The 18,772-nt window shown below is 44.3% G+C and overlaps 2 protein-coding genes across 3 annotated transcripts in view; one reads left to right on the forward strand and one right to left on the reverse strand.

Moving 5' to 3' along the window:
* The window catches only part of exd1 (exonuclease 3'-5' domain containing 1), a 53,470-nt gene extending 50,298 nt beyond the window's left edge, over window positions 1–3,172 (reverse strand). Inside the window, exon 1 of the mRNA XM_043698305.2 lies at window positions 2,541–3,172. Within this exon, the coding sequence (XP_043554240.1) occupies window positions 2,541–2,724 (184 nt within the window). The 5' untranslated portion in view covers window positions 2,725–3,172. The remainder of the gene's footprint in view (window positions 1–2,540) is intronic.
* A 96-nt stretch (window positions 3,173–3,268) lies between these two features.
* ino80 (INO80 complex ATPase subunit) overlaps window positions 3,269–18,772 on the forward strand; it is a 215,530-nt gene continuing 200,026 nt past the window's right edge. For both annotated transcript variants that reach the window (XM_043698306.2, XM_043698307.2), the window contains exon 1: window positions 3,269–3,425. The gene's annotated coding sequence lies outside the window, so the exon portion shown is untranslated. The remainder of the gene's footprint in view (window positions 3,426–18,772) is intronic.

Genomic DNA, 18,772 nt, shown 5'->3' on the forward strand with positions numbered 1-18,772 from the left:
ATCTTATGGTCTAAGTTGTGGTGGCCAGAACTTAATGAAGGACTGTAACTGGGGATCGAACCATAGCCTTGTACAATGCAACAAAACATCGAGAGAATAACTTCACATTTCCCCACATGATATTCCATCTGCTATATCTCTGCCCAGCCATCCAACCTATCTATACCCACCTCCTTATATCAAATTCACAATACCTTGCTACCCATCTTAGTGACATATGCAAATTTAGCTATAATGCCTTCATTCTTCTCATTAAGTAATTGATATAGATTGTAAAATGCAGAGGCCACAGCACAGACTCCCTGAGGGACTCCTCTCATCCTGCCAGTTCGAAAAAAAGTGTATTATGCATACACTTTTACGCCAATAAACCAATCCTTTATCCATGCTTATGTGTTATTCCCTAATTCTGATCTCCTGAGCCAAGATCATCTCTAGATATCATACCAATTCTTCTTGAATGCCACATACTCCACAATGTTCATAACCCAATTCTGTTATCCTGCAGCTGTGTCACTATAATGGTCATTAGATTATATTTATTCTGTTCAATGTGTGCTATCAATTTATTTATTGTCTTAAGAGTGTTCAGAAAGAAGGCCTTTAGCATTGCCTTTGTCATCTTTGTAGCTTGACTATTCCTGCATTAATTCTCCTGTCCCTTGACCTTCATTGCTCGTACAGTCAGTTCTGCTATAACCCACATTTCTTCAACACAAATTGACTATAGTGATTGAATGACTTCGACCATTATTTGTAGAATGTGAACTTTCCTTAACTGTACTAGCCATAATGCAATTCCAGTCCCTACTCTCTTGAATCTCTAGTCCTTGGTTTGCTACATCTATTCCAGCTTAATCCCTCACCCTCATTTTTAGTTTCAAGTCGTCTGCTACTCCATAGTTTCCAGCAGATGAGTGTTTTAAGTCACAACATACATTCTTGGCGACAAAACCCCACTGATCCTTCCCCTTTTATTTTCAACTAACAGCCTGCCCTTTTCAGCTCACATGGTTGACAATTAGTGTTGCCAAACATTTGTTTGATGACAGATGATATCTCAAGTTGAATTTCTGGCATCTGATTGAGAGGTTGTGAAATAGGTCTACAACAATATTAAGCCACCTGTATGGGGCACATTCCCCATTTCTTACAAGTGCGTTCTACTCCCCAAACTTTTGATATGATAGACTTTGTTGACTGATTCAAAGTAAAACACGTTAAGAGTTAGGAAATATAAAATAACATTGTCAGTGTCAAAACAATAGCAATTATGACACTCACAAGAAGGTGGGGGATTGCATACAGAGTAGACGTGGCTGCAAAGGGGAAAGGGTGCACATTGCAAAGGGAAGGGGAGAAGAGGGGTAAGCTGTGAGGGACGTTTATCTATTCAGAGATATCCACAGAGTGGGGACCTTAATCCTCTCAGTAAACTTCATGCGGAGTAAAATCAACCCTTTCTCTCCCAACTGTGATACTTCCCACATGTTTGGAGGTGCCAGTATTGGACTGGGGTGGACAAAGTTAAAAATCACCACCTGATGAAGGAGCTGCGCTCTGAAAGTGTTTCCAAATAAACCTAGGCAAAAGTGAAGACTGCAGATCCGTGTCCCGCACCTCCGCCCTCAAACCCCACCCCCCCCAACCACAATAAGGACAGAACCTTCCATCCCACCACAAACCACATCATCCGCCAACATTTCCGCTACCTATAAACTGACCCCACCACCAGGGATATATTTCCCTCCCTACCTCTATCTACTTTCTGCAAAGACTGTTTGCTCCGTGACTACTTGGTCAGGTCCATGCCCCCCACCAAAAACCCACCCTTCCCTCATGGCACCTTACCCTACCACCGGAGGAATTGCAAAACCTGCACCCACACCTCCCCCAAAAGAGCCTTCCACATCTAAAGCTTCACCTGCACTTCCACACATCCGCTGCTACCGTTACAGTCTCCTTTACATTGGGGAGACTGGACGCCTCCTTGCAAAGCGTTTCAGGGAACATCTCCGGGACACCCGCACTGATCAACCCTTCCGCCCCGATGCCAAAAATGCCGAGGACGTGCAGACCCTGGGCCTCCTCCGTCGCCACTCCCTCACCGCCCAACACCTGGAGGAAGAGCACCTCATCACACTTCAACCCCAGGGCATCAATATGGACTCATTCCCCCTCCCCCCACCTTACCCCAGTTCCAACCTGCTAGCTCAGCGCCATCCTCATGACCTGCCCCACCTGCCTCCCTTCCTTCCCACCTATCTGCTCCACCCTCCTCTCTGACCTTTCACCTTCATCCTCACCTCCATCCACCTATTGCACTCTTAGCTACCTTCTCCCCAGACCCACCCCCCTCATTTAACTCTCCATCCTGGAGGCTTTTGCCCAAAACGTCGATTTTCCGACTTCTAGGATGCTGCCTGACCCGATGTGCTTTTTCAGCACCACTCTAATTTTGATTCTTTCCAAACAAATCTGTTGGACTACTTCCCACAAGCAAACGCATTGTGCATGCTCTACCCGCACGCAATTCTCACCCTGATCCAACACGACGGCCTTCGTCGCGGCATCTACATGCCGGAGACAGCCCGAATATGTGCCGCACTCCAGCCTAATCCGGAGCCGCTTGGTGAGGAGCTCCCGGAGCCACGCAGAGTCCATGGCGTTGACACACAACAACCAGCAAGAAGGTGAAAGCACGTGCGTGACACCTGCCCGCATCACGTGCTCCCGCAAGCACCAACAGCCGTTAGCTCCACCCCTCGGTGATTGACAGGTGCCAAGCGCGCCTCATGCCTTTTTGAAACGTTCAGACCGTTAGAGAAGAGATATCGCGAGAGGAAGCACCATTTCCTCCCTAGACCCCCCAAAAAGAGCTTGGCACCCCGCCCCTCCTTTCGCGGAGCCGCACGAGGATCAAGAAGTGGCCTCCTGATTGGTCAACCATCCCAGCCCCGTCCGAACGCCGTCACGCACACTTCGGCATTTTCCGTCGATCGAGGCCTGAGAGTCGATGATCGATCCGACCGATGACCCACTCGCCTCAGTCCACTGATTTTGCCCCTTTCCTTGACGATCCAGAGCGGATCGGTGTGCGGGCGAGAGGTGCCCAACATTCCCGAAAGCAGCGGGCCGTGTCGGCGCAGTTTCTCTGGTGTTGTCAATCGGCGCTCGGTTGCTCGGGCCTGCGTCTGTGGGGGTGGGGAGGAGGAGGCCGGCGCTGTGAGAGGGGGGGGGGGTGGGGTAGAGCCGCAATGGCGGTCGGCGGCGGCGGCGCTCGGAGGGACTCAGGCAGAGCGGCTGCGAAACCGGCCGCCCCGCTCCCTCTGTCAGACATCGCAACCTCTGCCTCTCCACAGCAAGCGCCATCTTGGCTCGGCGAGAGGAGCGGCGCGGCGAGGCAGAAGCAAGAGCGAGTGGAGGTAAGCGGCAGGGAGGGAGGGAGTGAGTGAGTGTATGGTGGGAGGAGAAGGGGTGGGTGTTGGTTGTAGGGGGGTGGGGGGGGAACAGACAGACAGTGAGTGTGGGAGGCGGGCGGACGGGGCGTTTGTACCGTTTCTTTTAATGGGAGATGGCCTCGATCTCTTGACATGATTTTTTTTCTTTCCCTTTCGACTTCCAATGTGCAGCGGTGTCGGGGCGGAGGGAGGAAAAAACCCCAGACCGGGCCCATCGCCCCTGGCCTCTTTCTCGCTCGCCTCGAGTTTTATTTTTTCCCTCTTCCCGTCTCAACAGCGGGAGCGGCCTGCTCCCCGCTGCTTCCAACCCCGGGCCTCGCCTCATCCCTCAACCCCGCTGTACCACCGGCGGAAGCATCGGCCCCGTGTAAAGGGCTTCGATTGTCCTCTCCTTGTCTTTCTTTGACGCCCCCACCCCAAACAATTCCTCCCTCTCTCAATGCAACCGTTGCCTCCTTCATGCTTTCGGGCCTTGCCGGCCTCTCAAACTTTAATCTCTTGCTGCCTTCAACCGAAAAGGTTGCCCTCATCGTAAGGGACTAGCAACCCACTCCTAACTTTTTTTTCCCTTTTTTTTCTCTCCTTTCTCCGCTGCCTGCTTCTTGCTTGCCTCGTTGACTTTGTAAAGGGCGTTTTTTTTTTAGGTGAGGTGCGGGCTGTGGAGAATATAATTTATTTTTTTACGTTTTATTTTCTCGCGGCAGGTGTTTGGATTTTGGAGAAAGCACTGCCTTTTCAGAGTGAGGATCTGTCGGTCTTCAAAATGATATAGTCCATTCGCAATGTGTTTCATGTGAAATTTCAACCTGTTCGTGCTGGCTCTGACGAACAACATTTTGGGGCCTTTTTGGGGGAAAAAAATCATTTTCACGTGTCATTCTTAGTTGCTTTCCCGCACTCTTAATTCATTTCCTTGAATATTGGAATTTAAATGGGTCAAAAAGTAAGTTGTGACCTGTTACTAACACTTACTGATAAATATCGGAGCAATTCGTTTTTTGTGATCAACACCAAGGACAGTGCCTGAAAATAACTGAATCCAAACATGTTGAATTAGACAAGTCACAGAAGATAAGTCTAAAAAATGATGCCCTCAGGGGATGAGTGTTAAATGGCTGTAAATTAAAATCAGTATTTTATTGAATAAAACCTAAGATTTGGTGACATGACCAACCTGCTCAGCGAATAAAATGTTGAATGGGATCATGTCACTCATGACATTAAGACATCCCCAACTCATCCTCGAGGTTACAAATGAAAGCAAAGATGTATCTACCTAGTGCCCGTAATGTTAATTCTTCTCTTGAAGAAGCTGACTCATGCCAGGATGCATTTTGATTTGTATTCTACTGGTTGTCTTTTGGTGCCAGTGAGTGTTGCCTGTCTATTCTCAACATCCACATGCTATTTTTGCAGGGTATTCAGTAAGAGGCCTGGTTGTCTAAATCTAGGATCAGATAACCAAAGGATTCTGGAGTTAGTAACCCTGTGGTTTATGGAGTCATCTGCTCATAATTACAGGGATTTTGATTCATTTCCCACTCCAGTCTCATCCATCCCAAGGAAAGCTGTAGTCTAACTCGTCATTTATCCAGTGGTGGATGCCTTTTATTTGGTCTCGGCTGAGAAAGGAAATGATCCTGTGTGTCTTCCTAATCGTCTGTTTTGTAGTCATGGGGGTATTTTTATGTTAATCTGTTCAGATACATGGCTGGCAGGTGGGTTTTAACCCAGGTTTCTCAAAGGTATGGACACTACCACTGCACCACAAGAGCCCTTGTAGTTATAAACTATGTTACCATTTGTTCTTGTGGGTGATCCTTTGAGGCTGAGATAGATAAACTTTTATCACTTAAGGAATTAGAGGCAAAATGGCAGGAAATTAAAGTTGAGTATTTCAGCTCCTATAAGGTATAGGTTGTGATCTAACAGAACTGACCTTTCCTTTATGTAATACATTGCTTTATAAGCAAAGCTTTTGGTTTAAGTTTGTCCCTTTGGGTTATTTGCACTGTGCATGTTTTGTACGTTCAGTTGTCTAGTGTATTCGTGAAATTTTTTTTTGAGGAAATGTCCTCGTGAAACGTCCCCGTGAAACCTTCAAAATCTTCACATGGACTTGAGTATGAGGGTAATTTGCTTTTGTTTGAAAATAAAATTTCTGTGACGTATCTCAATATAGTTTTACTGAAAATCAAATCCTGTCTATTGAATATTTGCCAAAAAAGTGAAGGTGACAGAATATTATTGTTAGTTGTAGGATTTGGTTGAGTTGCATTCTTGAACCACTGCAATCTACGTGGTGTACTGACACCAACGGTGTTGTTAGGGATTTCCAGATCAGGATGGTGTTTGTGTTTGGGAGGTGAACATGCAGATGATTGTTCCCTTCCATGTGCTACCTTTGTCCTTGCAGATGATAGTGGTTGTGGGTTTAAAAGGTGCTGTCAGAGAAGCATGGGTGAGTTATTACAGTGGATTTTGTAGATAAACTCTGTAGCTGTGTGTTGGTGGATGGATTAAATGTTTAGGTGGATATGCTTTGTGATGGATGGTATCAAGCATCTTGTTGGAGCTGTATTTGTCCAGGCAAATGGAATATATTTCATGACTTGTACTCCTGTCTGTGCCTTGTGAATGGTGGGAAGGGTTTTGGCTCGTCAGAAAACCCAGCCTCTGACCTGCTATTGTAGCCACAGCATTTGTATGCTTGATCCAGAACAGTTTGCCCCACTGTTAATATTGAAGGATTCACTGATGGTACTGTCATGTAATATTTTGGGACAATGGTTGGGTCATTGTAATTGCCTAGCACCTGTGGTGCAAATGTCACTTGGTACTTGCTGCAATCCTGGATGTTGTCCAGGACTTGGTGTATATGGACACGTACTGCTTCAGTGTTTGAGGAGTAGTGAACGGTGCTGAACATTTCACAATCATCGACAAAAATGCTCAGTTTGACCTCTATAATGAAAGTCATTCATAATAGTTGGACTGAGGTCACTATTGTAAGTAACTCATGCAGAGTTGTCCTGGGGCTGAGACGGTTGACTTCCAACAACCACAACCACCTTCCTTCATGCTAGGTTTGATTCTGTCCAGCAGAGAGAATACTTCTGATTCATATTATCCTTCTATTTTATCAGGGCTCCTTGAATTTGTGTTCTCAAATGTGAACCTTCATGTCGAAGGTGGAGTCTTTTTACCTCCTCTTGGCTTTCCAGTCCCTTTGTCCCTATTTGGACCAAGGCTTGTATTGAGGTCAGGAGTGAGCAAATGGAGGCTCTCATGTCTACCTGAGCTAATTTCATGTTCTAACATTTTGTCTGTACCCTTGTGGAGTGAGATTTTGAGAATCCTTACTAAATGTAACAAAGATTTCCGCTCCACCACTTTCAGGTATTGAGTTTGAGGCGGCCACATTGTCTGGATGGAAACATTTCTCCTTGTACCCTCTAATCCAGCTACCAGTTGCTTTAAGTCTCTACCTGTTGGTTACTTAATTACTTACAAAAATAGAGCAGGGAGGAAATAAATTCCTAGGCCCCTCATTTTATGCAGTTTGATTAATTCTTTTTCTGTTTTCTCTTCCAAGGAAGGCTTTCTAACCTAGTCAAGTCTTTTCTCTGGCTTTAGTGACATCATTGTAAACTCTTCTCTATTCTTGAGCATTATTGCTTTTTGTCTGAAAGTGCAGTGACAAGAACTGAACACCGTATTCTAGCTGTGTCCAAACTAGTGTTTTATACATTTACAGCACAACTGTCCTGCTTTATAATCTTTGCCTATGCTAATAAGGAAAATATCTCATTTCCCACCCCAGGCATTTTATCTACTTGCCATACCAACTTCAGGAATCTGTAGACATGTAGTGCTAAAATCCTTCTGTTTCTCTACTGTACCCGGCATGTGCCCATTTATCATGTAATTTTTTTGCCTTGTTTTCACTTTGTACATTCACAGTCTCTCACTACTTCAGATTGAATTCCATTTATCTCTTATTCATCTACCCAGCTCGTCCATTGATACCTTCCTAAGGTACACAGCTAGAACGACTCGTCAATATGTGTTTCCCATTGTTGTCGTAGACAGGTACAACACTTTTTTCTCTTCATTATCCAGTATCATAGCAAGTGAATTGGTCAGAGCAGCATTGACCTTGGATCAAAGTGTCTGCTGCCTTTGGGTGATGTGTGTAGCAAGAATGCAGTAGAGTCCCCTGACATTACCCTCCATGAACCGATGCTTGTATTTGACAGTCATTGTAGCATCTGATCTAACTTCTATAGTCTCTCGTTAATTTGTATCCTCCTCCAATCCCACTCTGCTTGTTTTCAAAAATTTCTTATTCGCTTTTTAAGCCTGGTGAGCTGTTATGCTCTATTTTGCTGTCCACTGCCAAATAAAATGTGAGACCTGTTTCTGAATGTAGCGAGTGGTTTACATTTATAAGTTATTTGTTAGACAAATGGTACGGCTTATATACTTGACCAATAAATTGGAACTTCCATGGTGAAGGAGGCCAAAAGTATATGCACTTTATTCTTTTAAAAGCAGTGAAGTAACCTGTAGTCTTGATTTCCAGTTTGAATTTCACTGACCCCCTATTTCTGGTTCCAAAGTCATCTGATTCCTGATGGGCTCTTTCCCAAAATATCAAATTTTTTTTTTTCTTTTTTACTTGCTCCTCAGATGTTGCCTGACCAGCTGTGCTTTTCTCTCGACTCTAATCTCCAGCATCTGCAAGTCCTCATTTTCGGCTTGTTTCACTATCAGTTTGAGGCCACGATAGATTTAATTTTCAGTTTATTGCATTATCTCTTACTTCAATGTTCCTCGTTCATCTTTGCTGCTAGTTTCATGAGGGACCAACACTCCGCCCTCAGCAAGACTGTGATCACATTTGAACATGGTCATTGAGCTCATGGAGAATATCATTTAAAGTGTAATATGCTCTTGTCAGACATGAACACATTTCAACAGACTTCTCAAAGAAAATCTCGAGTTCCTCCCTTAAAACTTAGGTGATACAGGACCTGTTTATGACCTTCATCCTTGCTGATGCCAGCTAACTTGGAACAAACCAGAGACTGAACCTAGGAACTCAATCTGTATGGTTCACATATCCATTGAATATTTGCCAAACCAGCGTTATTATGGATCATCGTTGCAAAGGTGACTGGGTATTAAAGTTAACTGGAAATGTGTTGCTGGAAAAGCGCAGCAGGTCAGGCAGCATCCAGGGAACAGGAGAATCGACGTTTCGGGCATAAGCCCTTCTTCAGGAATTCCTGAAGAAGGGCTTATGCCCGAAACGTCGATTCTCCTGTTCCCTGGATGCTGCCTGACCTGCACTTTTCCAGCAACACATTTCCAGCTCTGATCTCCAGCATCTGCAGACCTCACTTTCTCCTATTAAAGTTAACTGCCCCATGAGGCATACCCTAAGTTAAATTGCTTTGAAAAGAATAGCAAAGATATTTAACCATCAGAAGATAATCATATTTCCAAAATTTTAATATCACCCCTAGATATCATGTCTCAAATCTGTGATGTGTAGTTCCATCTTGCATTTTCATGTGATGGGGTTACTTCTCAATTTCTGGTATGAAAGAGAGTTGGGGGCATGTTTCAAGGCCTTTTATCAGTCTGCTTAACACCTATCTAAGAATGTTTGTCTTAGCTGTGTTCTTTAGCTGGGAAACTACTTTTTGATGTAAGTGAGCGAGATGCTATTTCCACTAGTACTCGTAGACTGAATTGCAGTCACTGGTGACCTGTTGAGAAGTGTGGTGGTCAATTTATAAACCCTCCAGACTGTTACGCAATTTATATGGAGTATGCTTCTGTCAAGATAAATATTCTTGTCTATCAGTTTTGGTTTTTGCCTCAGGAACCCCCAAATATGGGAATATAGACAATTCAACCATTTCTCATAATATGAGAATGAAATGTGTGACATTGTGTTAAATCTGTGCTGTACCACTTGCAAGACCTTATGTACTCTTCCTGGTTAATTGTCTGATTTCTGTTGGGACTGCCCACTTTTTCTAACTTGTCTTTGTGACTTTGTCTGTATTCTTTGTTGTTTAAAGGAAATATCACCAATACTTGGGGTTACTTCATGTGCTTCTTCCTGTCTGTGATGGAGATGCCACATTTCAGGAGGGTAGTCTTCAAAAAATTCTTGTACCTTATCTTGCATGTCGTGCCCAAGTTTAATTTGTGAATGCATGATCATCTTGGGTTTTAGTACATGGAAGTAGATTTCATCGAAGCTGGGCTCTGATGAATTCTTTAATGGTTGGCAATTTCTACTTTTTGAATTAACTTGATGTTCTGCATCTTCCATGAAACCTGTCCAACTACTTAATATGGCTGAAGTAGGTAATCTAGGATGCAAATTTGTAGGAGAAGTGGTGTTACCACAGTTTTATATAGAGCTAGGGCTGTTGAAAGTTTATTTCCTCCAGAACTCTTGCAGAAATAGACAAATGTTAAGCTTGCAGAGGCAATTCTATTTGCCACTTTACTGTCAATGCAGACATTTCTTGAGATTGTGGTTTGAAGATGGGTGAAGTGATCAACAGTCTTTCGGTTTGTGTTGTTAATAATTATAGGAGGAAGGGTATAGTCAGTTTGACAGTGATTGGAGCAGCTATTTTCTTGAGCTCGTGGTTTTCATCAGCTAATTTTGAAAAATCTTTTGAAGACCATTTTAGCAGTATGGCAGAGCTTAATCATGGTAAATTAAAATTTCTGTATCATCATTTCTGTCTTCGTGTGGGTATCAGTAAGCCTCCAGTTGAAGAGATTGGCATCTGTGGGGTAATTTCCATGACTGTTTTGCATTAAATGCCTCAAAACATGGCAAAGAATTTATTGAATAGTGGATAGGCCATGTTACACCCCTGCTTGACAACATTTGCTGCTTCGAAGTGGTCAGTGTATTCATTGCACTCAGCAACTCTAGCTATCATTCCATGGTAAGATTATCCTATCACATGGCCACTAAAAATTCAAACAGGACCTCAAGCCTGTTCTGTTATTCAATAGGTTCATGGCTGATCAAATATTCCTTATGGACATTTGATTGCATTTTGTCCTTAACTCTTGATTTTCCTGACTGATCAAAATCTCTATCAGTCTTAAATATACACAAGGATTCTGTCCCCATTGCTCTCTGTAGCAAGGAATTCTAAAGACACTCAACCCTCAGAAGAAATTCCCCCTCGTATCAGTTTAAATTGACATCCCTTTATTCTGAGGCTGTGCCCTTGTTCCCAAACACTCTCATAAGATGTAACCTCCGCTCATGATTTAACCAGTCAACCCCCTTAAGAATTGTTTCCATAAGATTCCTTCTCATTCTTCCAGTGAGTAAAGTCCCAATCTGTTTAGCCTTTGCTCACAGCACAGTCCCTACACACCAGAGGTAGTCCTTGTAAACCTTTTCTGTTCTGCCTCCCATGAAATGCTATCTTTCCTTATGGAGACCAAATCTGCTGTCAGGAGTCCAGATGTAGTCTCACCAGCACCTTGTCCAGTTGCGGTAAGACTTCCCCATTCTTGTACTCCAAACCTCTTGAAATAGTGGCCAAATTACTGACGTGGCTGAGAAATTGCGACAGAAAGTAGTGATATTGGTTGGATACTGAAATTTGCAGGTTGTGACCAGTAGTGTCTCATGAGGATGTGTTCACGCTTCAATTATTCACATTATTAATGACTTGGGTGATGGCATAGAAAGTCATGAATCCAAATTTGTTCTTGACACCAAATTAGATGGTATTGCAGACAGTATAGATAGTCAGTTATAATTTTATGCGAAGTGAATGGGCAAAACTATTCAGATGGAGTTCAATGTAAGAAGGCACAAGGTTATCCATTTCAGAATGAGAAAGAATAGATAAAGATTTCTAGTTAGTATGAAGTTCAATACAGTGGATGTCCAGAGAATTGGGGGAGTGTGTGCATGGTTCAGGTGCATAGATCTTTAAAACGACACAGACACCACCCAGGCCTTCCAGCTCCTGCAAGACTTCCGTTTCCCCGGCCCCGAACACCTCATCTTCACCATGGATATCCAATCCCTTGACACCTCCATCCACCATGACCAGGGCCTCCAAGCCCTCCGTTTTTTCCTCTCCCGACATCCCCAACAGTACCCTTCCACCGACACACTCATTCGTTTGGCCGAACTGGTCCTCACACTTAACAATTTCTCCTTCGAATCCTCCCACTTCCTCCAGACCAAAGGGGTAGCCATGGGCACACGTATGGGCCCCAGCTATGCCTGTCTCTTTGTTGGCTACATAGCACAGTCGATCTTCCGTAATTACACCGGCACCACTCCCCACCTCTTCCTCCGCTATATTGATGACTGCATTGGCGCCACCTCATGCTCCCGCGAGGAAGTTGAGCAATTCATCAACTTCGCCAACACATTCCACCCCGACCTTAAATTTACCTGGACCACCTCTGACACCTCCCTCCCCTTCCTGCACCTCTCCATCTCCATTAATGATGACTGACTTGACACTGACATTTTTTACAAACCCACCGACCCCCACAGCTAACTGGATTACCCCTCTTCCCACCCTACCTCTTTCAAAAATGCCATCCCGTATTCCCAATTCCTCCGCCGTATCTGCTCCCAGGAGGACCAGTTCCACCACAGAACATACCACGTGGCCTCCTTTAGAGACCGCAATTTCCATTCCCACATGGTTAAAGATGCCCTCCAACGCATCTCGTCCACATCCCGCACCTCCGCCCTCAGACCCCACCCCTAACAAGGACAGAACGCCCCTGCTGCTCACCTTCCACCCTACCAACATTTGCATAAACCAAATCATCCGCTGACATTTCTGCCACCTCCAAAAAGACCCCACCACCAGGGATATATTTCCCTCCCCACCCCTTTCCGCCTTCTGCAAAGACCGTTCCCTCCCTGACTACCTGGTCAGGTCCACGCCCCCCTACAATCCACCCTCCCATCCTGGCACTTTCCCCTGCCACCACAGGAACTGCAAAACCTGCGCCCACACCTCCTCCCTCACCTCCATCCAAGGCCCCAAAGGAGCCTTCCACATCCATCAAAGTTTTACCTGCACATCCACTAATACTATTTATTGCATTCGTTGCTCCCGATGCGGTCTCCTCTACATTGGGGAGACTGGACGCCTCCTAGCAGAGCGCTTTAGGGAACATCTCCGGGACACCCGCACCAATTAACCACACCACCCTGTGGCCCAACATTTCAACTCCCACTCCCACTCTGCCGAGGACATGGACATGGAGGTCCTAGGCCTCCTTCACCGCCGCTCCCTCACCATCAGACGCCTGGAGGAAGAACGCCTTGTCTTCCGCCTTGGAACACTTCAACCCCAGGGCATCAATGTGGACTTCAACAGTTTCCTCATTTCCCCTTCCCCCACCTCACCCTAGTTCCAAACTTCCAGCTCAGCACTGTCCCCATGACTTGTCCTACCCGCCTATCTTCTTTTCCACCTATCCACTCCACCTTCCTCCCTGACCTATCACCTTCATCCCCTCCCTCAATCACTTATTGTACTCCATGCTACTTTCTCCCCACCCCCAACCTCCTCTAGCTTATCTCTATTCCTGATGAAGGGCTTTTCCCCTAAAGGTCGATTTTGCTGCTCCTTGGATGCTGCCTGAACTGCTGCTACCAGCACCACTAATCCAAAATCTGGTTTCCAGCATCTACATCATTATTTTCTGAACCGAGGTAAAAACAAGACAGTTAATGGAATGCAGATCTTTGTATCTAGAGGGCTGGAGTACAAGAATGCAGATGTACACCTACAGTATAACAAGATCCTGTTTAGAGTCGAGTGTGGGGTGCTGGAAACGCACAGCAGGTCAGGCAGCTTCCGAGGAGGAGGAGAATTGACGTTTCAGGCATAAGGGCCTTATGCCTGAAATGTCAATTCTCCTGCTCCTCGGATGATACCTGACCTATTGTGCTTTTCCAGCACCACACTCTCGACTCTGATCTCCAGCATCTGCAGTCCTCACTTTGTCCTAAGATCCAGGTGAGACCCCACTTGGAGTACTGTGAACAGATCTGTTCACCTTAGGAACAATATTTTGACTGTGGAGGGAGTACAATGCCGATCTATTAGAATGATGCCTGGACTTCATGGGTTAAGTTACGAGGAGAGATTATAATATTTCTTCTCGAATTTGGAAGGTTTTGGGTTGATCTGATCCAAGTCTTCCAGATATTAACAGGAAAAGACAGGGCAAATATAGATAAATTATTAAGAGATGTGGGCCAGAGATGTGGGCCAAAGACATGTATATGGAGTTGGCAACAAATCAGCTAATCTCTCCTTGAACAGTGGAACAGGGTTCAGGGGCTGAATGGCCTATTCCTGTTCCTATGTTCCTACTAAAGTTGCCAGCTATGACATGTAGTGAGATTTCTGAGATTGCTACACAGATTTTTGTTTGTGAAGTGTAACACTAAATGTATGATCAGCAATTTAACTGGTGCATTTCAGGCCATTGAATAGTGTTGGAGAACTTGAGATTTCCCTAACATGACAGCATCTCTTGTTCCAATATTGTTGTATTAGAGGATTGGTTTATGGAATGAAAATGGTTTACTGGAAAGGCAAATCAGACGTGGTTAAGCAGGGCAGATTAGGTGACTTTGGAATGTTTGGGCCATGGCCTTAGTCCAGGTTGTTCTGTTATAACACTTGTTTTGTTAATGTGAATTTGCTGTAATGTGATTGACAAATTGGGGATACTGTATCTCAAGCGTGAATATTTCACATGTTGCCTGCAATGCAGTTACATCGCCAACACTTAAGTGCTATTTCCAAGAATGCAACCATGTGTTATCGAAGAACTACCTGTACAGGAATATATTATGAAAGACAGTTCCAGTTGGGTGGGATAAGGTTTAAGGTTAGGTTCAAAGCACAAAGTTATCAGGCTGATACTGTTGGACAACTGTAGGAAATTCTGTTGGAACTGTGAAACCTTGTCATTAGTATCCGGAACATTTAATGCACCTGCTCTCCATAGAAGTAAAGATAGCGTTGGCATCTTTGGCAAATATAATTGTGCGTTCCCTGTGACTTTTATTTTGTATTTACCAATGCTCAGGTGAGTGCTCTATGGCTGATGTCAGCATGGGCTCATGTTCAAATCCTGAGCCACCAGTGAAACTTGTCCTTCCTTTTTTTTAATAAATCCTTTAGTGAAAATATTTTGTAATGAATGAATATCAGATAGAACAATTGATATGCTGCCCTGGGAAAATCGTTGGGTGCACCATTTAGCTTTTGCTTCTAATAGTTGGAATTAGATCATGAAATGATTTAAGAAATGCCCCAGATTTTAATTTCTGGAAGTGGTGTTTAATGGCCAACTGCCTTTTCATAATTTAAGTTCTGGAATAACTTATCTGACTGACTAGTGCCTTCAGCAGATATTGATACTGTTGCCTCCTTAGCCGAGGCAACTTTCATTTCTCCAGTACTGTGTAGAAGGTTTGTGTAATGGGACTTGAATCCGCAAATTGATATATGCAAGGGTGTTCTTGTGACTAACTTGTGTTGTGCTCCTTCTGATCTCAAATGAGTAACTGGCAGTTACAAGACATAATTCTTGAAAATACCTTTTATCGTATGTAAGAAGAGTTCAAACCTTGAATACATTTTGGCCTACAAATGCAGCACTGTCAATAAGAACAAAGAGAACCAAGAATGTTACAGCACAGAAACAGGCCCTTTGGGCCTCCAAGCCTGCGCCGATCCTTATCCTCTATCTAAATCTGTTGCCTATTTTAAGGATTTGTATCCCTTTGCTCCCTGCCCATTCGTGTATCTTGTCTTGATGTATATTAAATGATGCTATCAATCCCGCCCCTGCTCATTCCAGACACCCACCACCCTCTGCGTGAAGAACTTTCCACATATATTTCCCTAAACCTTTCCCTTCTCACTTCAAACCCGTGACCTCTACTAATTGAGTCCTCTACTCTGGGGGCAAAGGTTTCTTGCTATCCACCCTGTCTACACCTCATGATTTTGTAGACCTCAATCAGGTTCCCCCTCAACCTCCTTTCCAATGAAAATAATCCTAATCAACCTCTCCTCATAGCTAGCACCCTCTATACCAGGAAACATCTTGGCAAACCTCATCTGTACCATCTCCAAGGCATCCACGTCCTTTTGGTCATGTGGCAGAACTATATGCAGTATTCCAAATGTGGCCAAACCAAAGTCTTATACAATTGTAACATGACCTGCCAACTCTTGTACTTGATATCCCGTCCGATGAAGGAAAACGTGCTGTATGCCGCCTTGACCACTCCACTGACCTGCGTTGCCACCTTTAGGGAACAATGGACCTGAACACCCAGATCTCTCTATACAACACTTTTCCCCAAGACCTTTCCATTTATTGTATAGTTCGCTGTGGAATTGCATCTTCCAAAATACATCACCTCGTATTTGTCTGGTTGAACTCCATTTCTCTGCCCAACTTTCCAATCTGTCTGCCATCCCATTGCCCCCTCTCAGTTGAAGCAAAATGCTCAGAGACACATTATAGTTTTACCTCCTCCATCTTTATTCTGGTCCCTGGAGGGAGGGGGAATGATCATCCATGTGCACAGAGACAAGAGTTCACGGACTTTTCTGGAACAGTAGTTTCTCAATGAACTATATAGACATTGTACAGAGTGGAGCATCCAGATAAGGCAACATACATATTGGTTCGGTGACCGTTACTATCAGCAAGTGTCCAGAGTAAAGATTTAAGCCATCTGTTACATAATGAATAACTGACTTGACATAATGAATACTTTTTGCCGATTAACTCATGTTACATACTGAATGCTACCTCATCTTGTTAAATGGCTGTATAGAATGAATGCTTTTCCACCTTGTTCACCCATTACCCTTGCCTGAAGCACCCCATTGTTAACTAAGTTCTTATCAGACCTGAGTCATGTTCAGCTGAACCTCTTGTTTAAAAAAACTCAGAGCTTAACTTTTTTTCCCTGCCTGCTTGCACCCTATACACATTCCCATATCTGTATTTTATATTCTCTGACAGACCCCTTCACTATCTGCTACTCCACCAATCTTAGTGTCATCTGCAAACTTGCTAATGAAGCGACCTACATCATCTTCCAAATCAGAAACAACAGTGATTCCAACACAGATCCCTGTGGGACACCACTGGTCACAGTTCTCTATTTTGAGAAACTCTCTTCCACTAATACTGTCTCCTGTTGCCCAACCAGTTCTCTCTCTATCCAGCTAGGACACCCTGGACCCCATGCGATGTCACTTTCATCAGTCTACTATGGGGAATCTTATCAAACACCTTACTATAGTCCATGGATATGACAGCCACATCCCTTCCCTCAACAATCAACTTTGTCACCTCTTCAAAAAATTCTATTAGGTTAGTAAGACATGACCTTCCCTGCACAAACCATGCTGCCAATCACCGATAAGCCCATTTTCTTCGAAATGTATATATTTCCTATCTGTTAGTAAATTGTCCAGTAGTTTCCCTACCGTGGACATCAGGCTCACAGGTCTGTAATTACCTGGATTATCCCTGCTACCCTTTTTAAACAAGGGGACAATATTAACAATTCTCCAGTCCTCTGGGACCTCCCCTGTATGCAAGGATGCTGCAAAGATGTCTGTTAAAGGCCTAACTATTTCCCCTCTCGCTTCCTCAGTAACCGAGGATAGATCCCATCCGGAGCTGGGGAATTGTCCACCTTAGTGCCTTTTAGAATACACAATACTTACTCTCTCCTTATGCTGACTTGACCTCGAGTAATCAGAGATCTACCCCTCACCTCAACATCCACCACGCCCCTCTCGGTGAGTACCGATGCAAAGTACTCGTTAAGAATATATAATCAAAAAGTGCTCAACCCATTTGAATCCACATTTGCTTCATGTTTAGAATTAGATGTTGTCACACTTATTCAAGCATATGGATACAGGAGTCCGATGAAAAGTGGGTAGTGTCATACTTGGGTAGAAAATCTTCGGTACAAAGTAGAAAAATAAAGAAATAAGGTTAAAAGTTTGACATGACGTTTGCTGTGTGTTTAGCCTTGTTGGGTTCGCACTCCCCTCAAGGGTTTGACCTCCTTCATGTTCAATGCCGCCACAAATGCTGGGAGACCTTGGGCTCACTCTCTTCCTTTCCCCTGTGCCGGACGTGATCTCCACCCTGTTGCGCCAAAGTTGACTCCCTTCATTGCCACCTTCAGGAGAAACCTTCCCAGGCACACTGGACACTTGGAAGTCGCTGATGTCTACAGCGGATAAGTAGATTAAAAGGAAAAGAAAGGAGAGAAATGCTGTGAATGAAGGGGGAAGAAAAAGCAGACAGAGCATACAAGTTCTGGGCAGGAGTCCACATGCTGCACTGCTACTCTGCCCCCATCTTGACAACTAGTGTCTGACTCAGGAGGATAGAATTGAGTTTTATGGACTTGAGCATGTCATTAAGGACAATTGATCTGTACATTGCTGAGCATGCACAACATATGGTTGAGGCAAGTGAATGGAGTGGATGTCGCTGTGTACTAAAGCCGACAGATGCACGCTTTCTCTAAGTGCGATCAGAGCCGGAGCCCATCCTAATCTTATTCATCCTGAATCTACGCCTAATGTACCTCAGATTGGCCACATAGCCCAAATCGGATGTCAAAGCTAGAGTGTTCCTGTTTTCTTGAACTTGGCGAGCAATAGCTTCCATTTGCCTTAAGTAGTTAGGTTACAGGCAGCAGAACTTTGATTACCTTTAACTTGAAGTGGGCCTGGAGAGCAGTATCTGGATTAGTGGTGCTGGAAGAGCACAGCAGTTCAGGCAGCATCCAAGGAGCAGCGAAATCGACATTTCATGCAAAAGCCCTTCATCCTGATGAAGGGCTTTTGCCCGAAACGTCAATTTCACTGCTCCTTCAATCCTGCCTGAACTGCTGTGCTCTTCCAGCACCACTAACCCAGAATCTGGTTTCCAGCATCTGCAGTCATTGTTTTTACCCTGGAGAGCCGTAGACAGTTGTATTTATAAGTAACAAGCTCATGGACACGTCAGCAGGTTGCATGGTCAACAAATGAGGTAAATGACTGATTAATATAAACGCAAAGGCTCACACATACAAAAGAAAGTTAATCTGGATAGGAAAGGCAAAAAGAAGCAGCAAAGATTTTAAAAGAATGAAATAGTTTTAAGGATAGTACGATTGCAACATTTAAAAGACATCTGGATGGGTATATGAATAG

Source organism: Chiloscyllium plagiosum, unplaced genomic scaffold (assembly GCF_037043375.1).
Source record: "Chiloscyllium plagiosum isolate Xiang-an unplaced genomic scaffold, Cpla_swu_hap1 HiC_scaffold_8, whole genome shotgun sequence".
Taxonomy (NCBI): domain Eukaryota; kingdom Metazoa; phylum Chordata; class Chondrichthyes; order Orectolobiformes; family Hemiscylliidae; genus Chiloscyllium; species Chiloscyllium plagiosum.